Below are 15,605 nucleotides of genomic sequence, written 5' to 3' on the forward strand. Positions count from 1 at the left end.
TTGACACTTCGCCCGCCAGCACGATTTATCTCCTGTCTCGTTCAGAGCTTCACCCAGAGCCTGAAGAGGAGAATGTCCCTGAAGAACTCGCTTTACTCCTGCGGAGTCACTTACGAGATCGTGTCCAACATACCGAAGGTCCAGCGCGGCAACGCACCGCAGATTTGATTCACGGCCGACTCGCCGGCATTTGCCCTAAGCCGTCCCGCTCCTCTTTCCAGGCGTCGGAGGAGCCGGAGGAGAGGGAGACCCTGGCCCTGATGGCAGCGCGCGGGGACACCGAGGAAACTCCGGACGGAGAGACCTACATAGAGAAATACACCCGAGGCGTTCTGGAGGTGGAGAACATCCTGAGCCTGGAGAGGCTGCGACAGGTGAAACGGCAAAAAACGAGCTCCACAACCCGTTTCTGGGATTTTAATATGAAGATCAGCTTCCCGTTACAGGTTACATCGAATTCAACTAAACCGCTAAATGAGAGCTAAAACTAAACTAGCATCCACTTCTCACCGGGTTCTGTGTAGGCGCACAAGGTGTTTGCCCATTTGCATCGTCTCGTCTTGAGCAGTTTCTTCTCATTCTGACAGGCTGTAACCGTGAAGGAAGCACTCGCCACCAGGGGGAGACACTTGAGAAGGAGCGCCAGCACGCCAAACGTTCAGCAGGTAACTAAAACACCGGCTAGTTGTAGAGAATCATCAGAGCCCAAAGTGTCAAAGCCAGTCATATTATTTTCTGTGTCCAGTCTTCGTGTAGTAAATCCGACCTGACGGAGGACGACGACGGCAGGACGCATCAGGTTTGCTTTGTGTTGTTGTCTTTAGGGTCACATTTCTACCAAAGGTTAGCTTGAAAACAAATCACGTGAAATGCAAAATGAACCTATTTGTTGCTGAATGCAAAGAAGAAAACAGCTCATCTGTCTGTAGTTTTCAGCGCGTGCAGCTGGGGTTAGTTGGGGAAAAACTGACCAAACTTCCTGTTTCGGTCTGACTGAACTCCGAGTGTTTGTCTACAGAGCTCTTGCTAAACTGCATCCAAGGTTGTGGACATTATTAGTTATTATTATACGTTCTTAGTTTAATCCACTGGAGTACATTTTTGAAATAAAAATGGGCAGATTTGTACCAGTTTTTTTAATAACTCTAATTAATCACCAGTTTGGGTTTTTTTTTTTTTTTTTGGTGGGGGACAGGTTTTGGTCCTCAGATGTTTCCTGTCAGAAGAAAGCTCCGGTGCAGGTGTCGAAACACGGCTGTAGGATTTTACAGAAACTAAGCTGAGAACAGCTGCGACTACTTTGGGAGAAACTCTGTCGCGCCGAGAAAACAAGCGCTGCCTTTAAAGCTTGTCTCCCACCGTGCTGCCACTGTTCCAGCGGGAGTCTCCGGGGTGTCCCAGTTTCACTTTTGTTCTTTTTGAACGTGTCGAAAACAGTCTGTGCCACAAGTTTCCTCTCAAAACAGTTGTGGGGTTGTTGCAGCGGCAAACACTCAAAATTAGCTGAAAATTAGCTTTTTGTCTCCCAACTAGTCCCTAAGAGGCTCAGCCCTGGGAGATACCACCTTTAGTTTTTACTGATTTAGGAGATAAAGATAAAAATATTCCAGACTTTTTACTTTGGATCCACAGTGTAAATAATAAAAACAGCTGGTTGTTTTTCTCTTTAAACATCACGAAGCTTGCTGAGGCTGTATGTGCTGTCCTTCAGGACCACTGTGACCACGCAGACATTTCCTGCACCCACGACGGCCCCCCTTGCACCACGCCCGTCAAAACCAGGGAGCACCACCCAGGTAACCCACACCCAGCCCAGCTCTAGCAGCCGCAATAGCAAATCCTGACTCGGGCCGTTTCCCCACAGGCTCGCTTCCAGAGAGCCCAAACTTCTTCAGCGCCAGCCCCTTCAAAGTCCTCTCCCCGCAGCCGCCGAAGTTCCTCAAGTCTCTGCTTCCCGTCAGGGAGGAGAACAAGGCGAAGAAGGTCCTGGAGGCCCGGCCGCTTCTGGGACAAGAGGTAAAGACGAGAGCGGCTGATTATTTGTCTTTTTGCTCGGCGGGCCGTTAAACCCGCTCTTCAGTTCCACGTCAGCTTTTAGCATTTATCATATTGACTTCCGTTTCCAGAAAACAACATAAATAAAATTGTCTTTAAAGCATCATCCATTTTGCTTACGAAACTGTGCTGACCTCAAAGCTCCTCTGAGCCTGACTTCAACCGGAGAGGTTTTTTTTTTTTTAAACTTTGTTTTTATTGAACATTTTTTGATTTTTTTTTTTAAACACAGAATAACAACAAAAAGACTAGTTAAAAGACTAGTTAAAAGAGTAGTTAAGAGCCATGTAGGAAGAGAGAAATAAAACATTTCACAGGTTTTCTGGTCAGAGACAGAACATAAAATGTTTCACAGATCCAGTGGGATTTCTTATCAGGAAAGCGTTTCCATTCTTTCCGATATTGACATTTTTCGGAGGGGAAACGTCCATCCTTCAGTAACGTAAGGTCCGTGTGTCGTGTCCACCCATTCTGAAACAGTTCCTCATTTAACCATTCCCGTATTTTTGCCTTCTTACCAGCCGCCTGTAACATTTCTAACATACGGAAGAGGATTAAGGCCAGAATTCTGAGTTTAAAGTCAGAATTCTTTTTTTTTCTTTTTTGGTGGCCCTAATCCTCTTCCGTACTAACAGGTATCTGTTTCAGCCGGAAATGATTAACCTGCCGAAGCTCAGCTGGCTTAAGTCTAAAGGTCGTCTGGCTGTTCTGATCATTTTAACTAACATTGTGCTTTTTTTAAAATCTTAAATTAAGCCGAAAAGAGCTAAAACAAACTAGTACTGTCCTCTCATTTCTTAAGACTTTTGCACGGTATGTTTTAACCGTTCGGAGAACACCAGCGTGAGAGTGGGAGGAGCACTTTGTGACCCTGACGAGCCCGCATGCCTCTAACCGTGTGAGCAGCCCCGTGCATGCCCTGTGTGTGTGTGTGTGTGTGTGTGTGAACGCTGTTGTTCTGACCCATCTTGCAGAGCATGCGCTCACGTGCGGACGGCCCCGCGCCGCTCCCCCCTCCCTGCTCCTGGCGCCGACCCAGGGCGGGCAGCGAGGGCCACTGCAGGCCTCCCACCTCTGTCGCCGCCGCCGCCGCCAGCAGGCAGCTCCGCCACGCCGCCGTAAGTGCCGCACGGACCCCACGCATGAGCTTTGACACAGCACCGGCATGGTAACGACTCACAGCTACACGTCCGCGCTCAGAGCGTCAAAATGAGCCGCTGGTTTAAAGTTTAACACCATCAGATGTCATTAACAGGATCACAGTCAGTCACATGTCAGGTTATTCACTTCTAAAGGTTTTATTCGTTTTACGCTCATTTTTTGTCCCATCTGCACGCCTCCCCTCCACCTTCTTGATTTCTGTGCTGAAGAACACCCCCAGCAGGGACTCTTAAAAGCTATTTTAGCTCCTTCGAACAACAGATAATTACTGTTGTTGCTCTTTTCGTTCTATCGAGGTGCTGTCGGACGGCTCTGATGCCGCCATGCGTTTGAATCCTGTTTCTATTACTCGCCGTACGTCCACTGATCGTACAGCTTTCAGTAACTGTCCACATGGAAGAAGTTTGTACCAGTTTGACAGCGACATTAAAGGTCAAAGGCTTCTTCCAGCCTACCACCCTGTCACTGAATTGACATTCGCCACCATAGCAAATTGAAAACATACCAAAGGTGACCCCTACTGGCCTCATTGGAGTATTACATCTAAGCAATTATAACCAAACGTACAGCAAATAGCTCCTACAGACACAATGAACAACACAAAAGAGCCCCACCTTTGCTTGGAGTGCCTGGAGCTGCAGTCTTCATGTCATTTTCTGACAGAGACAAAACAAAGAAGGTGAAACAAAGGTCGTACGTTACGCTCACACTCCCATCGTACCATTTGACCACTGTCTCTGTCTCAGCTCTCTTTACGTTGTGAAGAAAACGTGTTTAGGTGTTTCTCCAGTTGACTTTCTTGTCTTGCCGCTCTCGTCTCAAACAGCACGACTCCGAGGACGAGGAGGCCGACGTGACCCTGAACCCGAGCGCGACCCGAAGCGGCTTCCAGGCTTACATCCCCGAGGACTTCGCCGACTTCGACATCTACAACGCCACGCTGGAGAATCCGGACGGGTTTCGTTCCGACCTGAGGGGAGGCCGGGGCGGAGAACGGGAGGCGCCCCGTAGCCCGACCGCCAGCAGCTGCACCAGCGGCTACTTTTCGCACAGCGCCTCCGACGCCACGCTGTCCGACGCCCCCTTCAGCACCAGCGAGAGCTCCGAGCACCTGAGCGGCACCGCCAGAGAGGCCCACGAGCCTCTCGGCTGTCCCGCCGGGAGGGCCGCTGCCCAGACCAAAAGTGTTTCGGCAGGCGACGACGCGCGGCAGCCGCCTCCTTCGGCTCACGACCGGCTCGTCGGTTCAGCCTCCTCACCTGTCAGTGTTCCTGATTGCACAGAGAAGCAGCACTTATGTCCTCAGGACTGTGTCCTCAGCACCAGCCAGGAGTTCACAGACTTTAAAGGTGCTGATGACAGCATCGCAGAGGAGGATTTAGAGCGTTTTACTGAAGGGTGGGGGCAGGAAAACACGAACCACCAGAAGAAACCAAAACACGTCGAATCTCGTGCCCCTGACGATCAGCTCTCCTCCGACGGTCCCAACGCGACGCCCGACTCTGAAGCTGCAACGCGCGGACGTCCTGATTATGAGCGCCCCGTCAGCGTAGCCGTGTCCCGCGCCAGCGCCACCCCGCCTCGCACCCCGGCGCCCGACACCTCCGCCCCCTCAGCTCCGCCCTCTCCACTCAAGCCGTCACCAGCGGTCCCAGCTCAGCGAGCGGGAGGAGAACCTCCGATCCAGGAGCCGGCTCAGGGCGACCTGCCCCACGGGAGCCCCTGCCCCAGCCCCAACCCCAGCAGCGCCGAGCCGTCCGGGGACTCCAGCGGGGACGAGAGCGCCCCCGTGGCTCAGCTTCCCGACTGGATGGCGCCTGGAGAGCAGGTGTGGGTGGGGAAGAGGAGAGGGACCGTCTACTATGTTGGAGGAGTGGAGTTCGCCAAGGGGATATGGATCGGGGTGAAGCTGGATATGGCAGTGGGTAAGTCCTTACTTACCCACTTCAAACATTTAGATGTGGAATCACCAGGAGTTAACATCTTACCTGCTGTAGATAACTCTTTGAATGACTGGTCAGAATTAAACTCCTGAAGTCGTTCAAAGAGTTATCTACAACAGGTAAGATATTACTGGTTCATAACTTAATTTGCTTTTAATTCATGGCATATTGACCTGTTAGAAAAGGTAACAAAATATTTAGTTTTCTGTGTTAAAACTATAATTTCCTGATTCTTCATAACTAAACAAAACGGGGGGAAAAAAGAATCAGTACTTAGCTTTTGTAATTTGACAGTAAATTTACAAAATTGCCTTCGTAAATTCCTCATAATATCCTGTCAACAAAAGCAAAGTTTAAAAGGAATAATGAGCGTTTTATAATGTTTTGCAATAAAATGAGTTGAAGAGTGTTTGAAAACACTTCAACATTACTAAAGTGTTTTGGCCTCCAGCTAATGTTGTAACCTCCGTGTTCTGTTTTTATACGAGAGGCTACTTTAAGACGAGTTTTACTGCCAAGTGCAGACGCTCTCAGAGCCAAACACTTGTGACCAGATGAGCCAACGTGCTCCTCGCTGTGAGCCCAGTCCTCAGAACTCATCTCGGCGTTGTTTACGTAAGACACAAGTCTCACCCAAAGGGTCTCAGAGAACTCATTTGAGACGAGAACAGGTGTAACGGTAAAACAAAACTTACAAGGAGATCAAATTTAGGAACTGGTTGTGTTGTTTTTCTTTGCGTGTCTGTATTCTAAATGAGACAAAATGACAGAGAACTCGTTAAACCAGTTTTGTTTTTGTTTGTTTGTTTGTTTGTTTTGTCCTGACCCTCCTTCAGGGAAGCACAACGGCACCGTCCAGGGCAGGGTGTACTTCCGCTGCCCCCCAGGCCACGGCGTGTTTGTGAAGCCGTCCCGGCTCAGCAGAGGACCACCCTCGAAGGACACAGAACCTCAGACTGTGATCAGATAGGACCCAAAGAAGAACTGATTTGTTTTTTTGTTTGTTTGTTTGTTTGTTTGTTTCCGTGGAACAGCAGGGACCTGATTTCTGACCACTCGGACTCTCCGATCTGACTCAATCTGTTGGTGTTCTTGCTTTTTTAAAGGCACATCTTACCTGTGCGTTCAAATGAACTACTTTCTAGTTATTATTCACTGAAAAAAAAAAAGAAAAAGAAATCACTATGCACATATCTGAGTTTCTATACATATTTTTATAGACTCAACCTGGAACTGGGACTGAACCCTCGTTTCCTCCCGTTGGTTTTTGAAGATTTATATATAATATTTTTGTATGACGGTGCGTCCTCCTCTCCGAGGCTCATAATGAAGCAACCTGGGGTTTGAAGATTAAGAATGTACTACTGTTAATAAACGTTGATATTTTACATCAATATATGTCAGGGCTAACCAAAGAACTACGGTTCCATATCTGCTGTTATGACCGACGTGCTATTTTTTTTTTGTTGTCTAGTACGCGTATATGGAGGCGTTCGCTAAGAACCGACGTATCCCAGTGAAACTTAGTGCCACGTGTGTAGGAGGAATGCCACATGACCTGAAACCCTGCCGGACCTGAGGGCTGCTCTCAGTGTTTGCAGGTGTGTATTATCCTGTTGATGTACTGTAGCACTGTGGAGGAAGTGATCCTCGGTTGCACTGGAACGGATTCTTGGAGAGAGAACTGTCGTCTGTGTTGGACTGAGGAAGACGTTCTGTTTTTTGTTTTTTTGCGGCTGGAGAACTGTGTGTCCATGTTCAGATTGGCCGGACGAAGCAGTTATAGGCTTCGTCTGAGGCCCCGGGGGGGGGATAGAGACGCCTTATTGTCCCGTTTGCATGAGAAGAGACCGCACGCTCAGTGACAAAACTGTGTTGGACCTGAAACCTGTGTATCCCGAAGCTCAGAGGGATTCTGATGACTGACTGATAGTTTGATTTGTTTATATGTCAAAGCCATAGTTCAGATCTTTTACAGCGGGGTGTTGTGGAAAGTTTAATATCTTACCTGCTGTAGATCGCCTTCTGTGCAGCCTTGGCTTGGAGAAATAGTTTAACTCTGTCTAAAGTGACGAGCTAATGGCTAGTCTGAGTGAAGCCACACCAAAGTGGATTTTTTTTTTTTTTTGGCTGTCCTAGAACAGCTTCAGTCTCAGCGGTTCATCCAGGCACTACTTTATAAACCTTTACATCGCCGTCAGCGACACATTACACTGTTATTTGCACAGAGATGTTTTTATCTTTCCTCTGGAAATAACAGCAAGGCTAAATATAATACGACAGGTAAAACATTAGAAGGATAGCCTGGTGATTTGATGAGCCGTGACGTCTGTCGTAGAGCACAGAGTGCTAAGAAGTCCTTCAGCCGGGCTAGGCTAACAGCTAGCCATGAGAGCCCATTTTATAACTTCTTCCAGACTTATAAAACTCTTTTTCCAAAAAGACACTGGTGTGAAAGAACACTGAATTAGCATTTCACACCAATATTTTGTTTTTAAGAAAGAATTGTTTAATAAACCCTGAAAAACAATATAAAATAGACCCTTGTTTCTGTTAGCCTAGCCGTTAGCCTGGCCTGGACAAAAGCCTTTTTTTCATTCTCACTTCTCATAAAGTACTATTGTTATTCATGTTTTTATTGTTAATTCATTATTATATAAATTATAAATAATAAAAATAAATTATTTATAATTTAAACCCTGAAAAACAATATAAAACAGACACTTGTTTGGTTAGCCGTTAGCTTAGCCTAGCCTTTTTTTCTGTGCTCTATGACTGATGTCACTGCTCATAAAGTACTATTGTTATTCATGTTTTTATTGTTAATTTATCATTATATAGATTATAAATAATAAAAAGGTAGTATTTATCATTTAAACCCTGAAAAACAATATAAAACAGACCCTTGTCTGGCTAGCTGTTAGCCTAGCCGTTAGCCTAGCCTGGACAAAAAGCCTTTTTTTTATTCTCACTCCTCATAAAGTACTATTGTTACCTATTTAACAGAACATCACTTCAAAAATCACCCAAATTGATTTGTAATTACTCATAACCTCTCCACAGAACCCCGTTTTAAAAGATTTGAACTCTAGCTGTAAGCGACTTGGCGTATGTCCTCATGTTTAAAAGGTACTGGATGCTCTTTTCCACGTGCGGGATCGGATGTAAGACCGACAGCATCAGTTTAGAAAAAAGTGACGCAGAACTAGTGAAGGTGAGAGGAGACTAGTTGTCCTGTAATGTAGTTTTTGCAAAACTGACAAAAAATATTCACGCTGTAATTTGAAGCAAATAAAAGAAACCCAAGACCTTTAAAGAAGAGAACAAAGCTGCTCTCCCTGATAAGGAGCTGTAAATAGAAATGTATTTGAACATAGTATTTACGCTATTATAATGTACAGAATTGTATTTATGATGTTCTGCTAGGTACACAGTGTTCAAGAAAAGAACATTTACAGTCCGTCTGGGTTTGTCGACTCTTCATTTGACTCATTCCAGCTCTTCGGCTGTTTTTGTGTGACTAACAGCACTACATCCTTCGTTATATTAGATTTTAGACGAGCAGAATGAAAAGTAACCATTTTAATTTCTTGTTCTAGAAAAGAAATTTCAACCTGTAGTTAATTTCAGTATTATTTCGATATTAAAGGGGGCTTAAAAATGTTTGTAACAGTAATATAGCTCTTATGAGTAATGGATTCTATGATTTCTCGATGAGGGAATATTTTCTTCTCAGTTGACGCTGAATATCGTTGAATCTAATTTCATCTTAGTATTTTACGTCTAGGTCATTTTGAAAATAGCTTCTAAAATCATGCATTTTAAACATGACTTTGGCCTGTATACATTTAGTCCTGACATTAATATCAGCGTCTGAAGTGAACAGAAGAGAGAAATCTTGAAGAAAATGACAAAATCTGTTTAAAACTGATTAAAAATGTTGAAAACTAGAGAACCACCAACGGTCCAGAAAACTGTCAGACTGATCAAAATCCAAAGCATTAATTCACTCACACAGGAATCATGAACACATGTGCCTAAAGGTTTTCACAAAGGCTTCAACTATGACCTTAACCTTTGACACCATGGCCTTGAAATCAATAGTGATCATCCCCAACCCATGAGAGTGTCCAGCTGTGAAGTTTGACATTCCTACGCTACACAGCTGCAGTTAGACCACAGACAGGATTTGACAAATGGGTCACCTTTTACCTTTACCTTTGATCCCGTGACCTTGAAATCAATGGGGATCATCCCAAGTGTCCAGCTGTGCAGTTTGCATAGTTAGAGCTTGAACATGAAATTGTCTACCATACCATAATATTATAGGCATATAAAAACAGCTGTGTTGTATAAAACGCTCCACCTTGAATAACGGTGAATAGAAACTTGATAACTGTCATCCTGGTGTGTTGAGTTTTAGCAATCAGTTGTGCACAACATTAGCGTTACATTTAGAGTTTTATTCATAACTTGCAGGTTCAAACGTTAGCAGGGACGCTTGCTTCAAGCCTACAGGATGACAGAAACGTCTCCTCTGAGTAGCAGCGGCGGGGGACACCTTTGACCTGTGAGTAAAACCAGAACCACCAACTGGAGGAGGCGAACACCAACCCTCGAGGAGCACCGCTCACAAATCTGCAGCCGTGTACTCTGCACACGTTTTGCGTGTCTCTGCGGCTGACTCTTCCTGGTCCGTTCGGGAGCCGATTTGCATATTTCCAGTGGTCTTTTTGTTCCCGTGAGCCTCGGTGACCTCACTCCGAGTACTCTGTGTCGTAGAACGAAACATGGCTGCCGTCGCATCTCAGCGTAGCTGGAAAACCGCTCAAACGGGGGTGTGGGATAAAGTTCAGGATGATTTTTTTTTCTGTTTGACTTGTTGATATTTTGGGATTTAAAAAAAAAAAAACCCAACAAAACAATGAGAGAACAGGAGCCGGTGTTTCTCCAGTCCTTTGGGGCTCCCTGCAGCAGCTGTGTGACAGTAGGCAGCCTGAACCCAGATCTGGGTGGAGCTCAGTTTCTGACAACTGGCCGACCTTCACAGCACACTAACAGGTGTCCTCCTCCTCCTCCTCCTTTAGCCCCACACAGACACACAGTCACTCACACTCACCGGGGACGGGCACTGGGAACTTCACGCTCTCTGGTTGAGTTTCTCTCTGGTTGAGTTTCTCTCTGGTTTTAACTGACTCTAAAAACTCGGGCCGAGTCACCTGGACACCACCCACCCCTCTCCACGCACGATGCACTCGGCGCAGAAAGACACCACCTTCACCAAGATCTTCGTGGGAGGCCTTCCTTATCACACCACCGACTCCAGCCTCAGGAAGTACTTCGAGGTGTTTGGGGACATCGAGGAGGCTGTTGTTATCACCGACCGGCAGACGGGGAAATCCAGAGGCTACGGGTTTGTAAGTAAAGAGACACGCTCCGAGAGGTTCCAGTAAACTGGCTCAAAAACTATAAGAAGGTTGTTTTTACTCTCAGTCAGAGAAGATGACGGTTAATAAAGATGTTTGAATATGAAGGGATTATTATAGTTTGAACAGTGACTGAGGTGTGCCGTTTGTGTCAGGTGACGATGGCTGACCGAGCCTCGGCTGACCGGGCCTGTAAGGACCCCAACCCCATCATAGACGGGAGGAAGGCCAACGTAAACCTGGCCTATCTGGGGGCCAAACCCCGGGTCATACAGCCAGGTGAGGAACCGGACGAGTTGGAGTTTCCCCAGCCACGAAAAGAAGTTCTGACCTCATCTGTTAGCAATTTAAATACACAAAAAAAAACCACTGATAACCTGATTAATTCTAACAGTCTGAACATCCACATTAATCAGGTAATCTGTGACGGCTGTTTTTATCACGTTTGTTTTCAAATGGAGGATTATTAGATTATTTAGGGACCCTGGCTTGAGGTTTCATGACCCACATTGGGGTCTGTATCCCAACTTTGAGAACCACCGAATTGGACCACAGACAGAAGCTGAACTATCTGCAGAGATGCTGAGAGTCGAAATCTGCTGAAGGAGCTGAAAAACGGTCGTTAATGATAGCAGAAGACTAACAAAAGCTAAAAGAATCAGAATAGTTGAAAGTAACAGCACTAGGAAAAACTAAAAAGCAGAAGACGTGCTAAAAGTAAAAATAGACTAACTAAAAGTTAAATGTTGAAAAAAAAAGGGCATGGTAGAACCTAAAAGTAGCAACATGCTAGCTAAAACTAGCTAAAAGGATTGCTAAAAGCTAAATGTTGCAAAGATAAAACCTGAAAGTAGAACTGAGCTCGCTTGAAGCTAAAATTAGCAGAATGTGAACAAAAAGCTGTGTTTTTTTCTAAATGGGGAAATATTTACTAATAAAGTTAAAGGTTTTAAAAAGTATTAAAGTTATAAAAACCAGAAGCCGCAGCGTCCATCTCCTGAATGAGCCGAAGGTTTGGATGCAGAAGCCTTTAGATGAAACAAAGAAGCTGCAGAGAGAGAATAAATAAACGCAGGACAACAGTGTGAAGACTGATCGTAGATATTCCACAGACTTTAGCCCGGTCGGCTCTTTAGTCTCATTTATTTTTTGTCTTCATCGCAGGGTTTGCCTTCGGCGTGCCTCAGATCCATCCAGCGTTCATCCAGCGGCCGTACGGGTACGTTCAGAACCAAACTCCCCTCTCTTTTCATTTGAAAATAAAACATGTCTCATAATCAAGTATAATCTGTTTATGTTCTAAACCTGCATTTTATTGTTGCTCCCCACCTTCTTCTTTTGTCTCCCCCCCCCCCCTTTTCCACCCTGAATGAGGACATGTGAGTGTTTAGACTGTGTTCTCTGATGCTTGAGGGTGGACTGTGAAGACGTCCTGTCTCTGTCCCTGTCCCTGTCTCTGTCTCTGTCTCTGTCCCTGTCCCCCCTCACCCCCCTCCCCTCCATCTGAGCCACCGCAGGACTCGACCTCACGCTGTCCCATGTATCTATCTTTCTCTGATCTGACAGGCTCGGTAACGGTTAAAATAGCTGCTGAAGGGGGCAGGATGGTTTGAGGAATAGCTGAGTCTGCATTGGGCAGAGCGCTAAAGTGTTGCCTGTAAACTGGTGACTAGATGCATGGAAGTCTTTGGTTGTTGTTGTTGTTGTTTTTACAGTTTTTCTTTAGTACATAGACTGCTGTGTGCCTTGATTTTCCGTATGATGTGGTGTTCAGCTTAACTGTGTGCCTATTTCTACTTGCAGTGGGGCGGGGCGGGGCGGAGGGCGAGACTCGATCAGTTTTCAGGGAGTTATAACTCTGCCATGGAGTGGTGATTCTTTTCACTTTTAATCATTTAGCGTCTCTTTTTTGTTTCTTTATCACCAACGGTTTCGAGTTAACCTGAAGTGTTTTGTTGTCCAAGGGGTGGGCTGATGCTGACTCACGCTGCGTTCACCTCGATATCGATCCCCTGCAACAAAACAAACTCTGGCTTGCATGCGGGAGTTCTTATTTATTTTTCCTTACCCATGATGCTGTGTTGTTGTTGTTTTTACATTAACCTATTGCTTTCATTCCTATACAGGCACACCGTACTGATCATTCTGCTTTATTTGTGTCGTTTAACAGCAGCGCCACAAACACAAACCTGTGTGTTTCGATGAGAAACCGCTGAAGAGTTTTAGTTTTAAAGCTACACTTTATTTATTTATTTTTTATTCCTCACCACCAAGAGAGCAAAACTACAGTGTTGAGGTTCTTCCTGAAAAGCTGGGGGGAGAAACAAAACTATTTCACAGATCTGAAACAACTTTTATAAAGTTTGGTTTTAGTTTAGGAGCGTGCTGAAAAAAAAAGGGCCGACACTGTCAGCTCGGGGACGGAGGTCTCAGCCAGCAGCTGTTCCGCAGAGCCTCTCAAATTCAGCCGGAAAATAGGAGTCACCCGGCGGCGCTGTGAATAATGAATGGCGCACGGCTCGGCGGCGGACAACAGGTGGGCCCGAGCCGCGCGCCCGTCCGGCCCTTTGGTTCTGTGCTGGGGATTACCCACGTGTCCCGCCGGTTTACAAAACGCCTTTATTTAGCTCGCAGGCCGAAGACGGGCGTCCTTTAGGCAGCTGAAGAGTTCGTTTTCGTCTCGTCAGGCTTTAAATTTACAGACGTGTCATGATTCGGTTCCAAACATGCAAATGTAACGTTAGGCTCTTCACAGAATCCTACTCTTTTTTTTTTTTTTTTTTGTCTTTTCTTTGAGTCATCTGGGACACCTCCGGCCCGATCGTTAATAATTCAGGAGCGGGAGTGAAACAGTAGCGCAGCAGGCAGTTGTCGGGCGCTGTGCCACGTGTGACTGAAGCAGGGGATCAGCTTGTCCTTTGGAGATGACAAGAGGAGCAAAAATAGCATGCTTCCAGCCTCCCTTGTCAGTCAAGTTGACGAGTGTGTGTGTGTGTGTGTGTGTGTGTGTGTAAAGGGAAGGGGGCAACTTATCCATGGACAAATATAATTCCCACCTGCTGCTCAGTATATTTCCTGAGAGTGACTTCAGCAGAAGTTTGAAATGGGGTCAAGTTTACCCGGATACAGAGGTCTGTGAAACCTCCTCAGGTGGAATTCAGTCCTCTTATTGTTTAATTATTATTATTATATTATTAGATCTTGAAACACATATTTGGTTTACACCAAAACTTATTCATCTATGCACCCCGACTTGACAAGATGCTGAAACTGATTCAGGACCCCAGCTCCAACAGAGATGGGGTGAAAGTGTAAAGAGTAAACAAAACCAGAATCCAATGGTTTCCAAATCCCATAAACCCATATTTTGAATTTTATGGCAGCAACCCATCTCAAAAGAAGTTGGAACGGGGCCAACAAAAGGCTGTCAGTAAGAGGACCGGGGATAAAAAGAGCCTTTTAGAGAAGCTGAATCTGTCAGAAGTAAAGCTGGGCAGAGGTTCACCGGTCTGAGGAAAACTGGGTCTGAAACTTTTGACATCCCATCATCTACAGTTCATAACATCATCAGAAGGTTTCAAGAATCTGGAGAACCTCTGAGCTCAGAGGACGAGGTCAAAGGTCAGTATTGGACGTTGGTGATCTTGGCTGCATTAAAACCAGGTCTGATTGTGTTCTGGACGTCCCTGCATGGAGTCAGGAGGACGTCCATAAGTCCCTGTCTGTAAACCAGGAACATTATGTCCTCCGTACTGAAGAGGAGAGGAACCATCCAGCCTGTTATCAGAGCTCAGTTCAACAGCCTGCCTCTCTGATGGTATGGGGGTGCATTAGTGGCTCTGGCATGAGCAGCTTCCACAGATGAACAGACACCATCAGTGCAGAAAAGTGTAAACAGGTATTAGAGCAACATCTGCTCCAGCTAAGAAGACCCAGGATTGTTGAACATCAAGAGTCGTCCATCAGACGAGGACAGGACGATGTCCTCCTCCAAACCCTCCAGCAGCTGCTGTCCTCAGGTCCTGAACGTTTACAGACTGATGGTAGAAGAAGAGGAGATGCTTCAGACACAGAAACATGTTTCTGTCTCATCTGTTTTGAGATGTGTTGCTGCCAAAGATTCAAAATTACATTTTTTTCCCCTAAAAGTTGTGCAGTTTTTTTGTTTAAACTTTTGATACATTGAATAAAACATACATTTATGAGATTTTGAAAATCATTTCATTCAGTTTTTATTTACATTATACACATACTTTTTTATTTTAGAAATGGAGGTTGTAATGAAATATCTTTTTTACTGAACACACCTGTTATAAATGATTCATCCAAGCAGCCACTTGATACGACGATGAGCTCGATTTAAAAGCTGCACCTTGGCAGCAAAGCGAGGCATTTTATTTTATTTTATTTTGCCCCATATGTTCGTATTTCAGGACCTATTAACCCGTGTGGGCATGCCTCTCTATGCGTGGTGTTGGTGTGCCAGCCGGTGGGCAGGATCAGTCCAGGCCTTGAACTGATATGTTGTGGTGTTGTTGTGATCAGCTCGCATTTTGTCAAATATGGTTTTCAGCGGTGCAGAGCTTGGCTGTGTCTTCTTTTTAATGTTTCACATGCGGGTGCTTTAAAAACAAAAAAAAAATTAAGAAAAAAAAACAAACAAAAAAAAAACAAACAGCTGCACTTGTGTTCCTTTTGTGGTTTTGCTGCTTTTTAACGGTTCGTTTCTAGGTAGGGGTTTCTCAGTTTTTAATGAATGGATTTGCTGTGCTGAGGACTGGATTGACATATTTGGCGCCTGCTGTTCGGTTTTCCAGACTTCTAGCCGCAGCGTGGGAAAGATGGCCGACTGTGGCCGTGCTCTGAACCCCCCCGTGTGTCTCTCTCTGTCCCGCAGGATCCCGGCCCACTACGTCTACCCTCAGGCCTTCGTCCAGCCCAGCGTGGTGATCCCTCACGTGCAGCCCTCGGCAGCTACAGCGACCGCCGCTGCCGCCGCCGCTACGTCGCCGTACCTGCG

At 45.7% G+C, this 15,605-nt stretch overlaps 2 protein-coding genes across 10 annotated transcripts in view; both read left to right on the forward strand.

The window, feature by feature from the left end:
* kif13a (kinesin family member 13A) overlaps positions 1-6,394 on the forward strand; it is a 41,970-nt gene extending 35,576 nt beyond the window's left edge. For 4 of the 9 annotated variants that reach the window (XM_037980485.1, XM_037980486.1, XM_037980487.1 and 1 more), the window contains 9 exons: positions 46-138; positions 222-374; positions 588-665; positions 746-799; positions 1,682-1,796; positions 1,865-2,016; positions 3,030-3,173; positions 4,043-5,141; positions 5,996-6,394. In XM_037980485.1, the coding sequence (XP_037836413.1) occupies positions 46-138; positions 222-374; positions 588-665; positions 746-799; positions 1,682-1,796; positions 1,865-2,016; positions 3,030-3,173; positions 4,043-5,141; positions 5,996-6,129 (2,022 nt within the window). In that variant the 3' untranslated portion in view covers positions 6,130-6,394. The remainder of the gene's footprint in view (positions 1-45; positions 139-221; positions 375-587; positions 666-745; positions 800-1,681; positions 1,797-1,864; positions 2,017-3,029; positions 3,174-4,042; positions 5,142-5,995) is intronic. The other 5 variants (XM_037980489.1, XM_037980490.1, XM_037980491.1 and 2 more) reach the window with 2 other exon arrangements.
* Positions 6,395-10,235: 3,841 nt separating this feature from the next.
* rbm24b (RNA binding motif protein 24b) overlaps positions 10,236-15,605 on the forward strand; it is a 5,934-nt gene continuing 564 nt past the window's right edge. Inside the window, 5 exon segments of the mRNA XM_025008129.2 lie at positions 10,236-10,576; positions 10,741-10,864; positions 11,750-11,804; positions 15,483-15,601; positions 15,604-15,605. The exon segment at positions 15,604-15,605 is cut by the window's right edge and continues 564 nt beyond it. Coding sequence (XP_024863897.1) covers positions 10,409-10,576; positions 10,741-10,864; positions 11,750-11,804; positions 15,483-15,601; positions 15,604-15,605 — 468 coding nt within the window. The 5' untranslated portion in view covers positions 10,236-10,408.

Source organism: Kryptolebias marmoratus, linkage group LG16, assembly GCF_001649575.2.
Source record: "Kryptolebias marmoratus isolate JLee-2015 linkage group LG16, ASM164957v2, whole genome shotgun sequence".
Classification (NCBI taxonomy): Eukaryota; Metazoa; Chordata; class Actinopteri; order Cyprinodontiformes; family Rivulidae; genus Kryptolebias; species Kryptolebias marmoratus.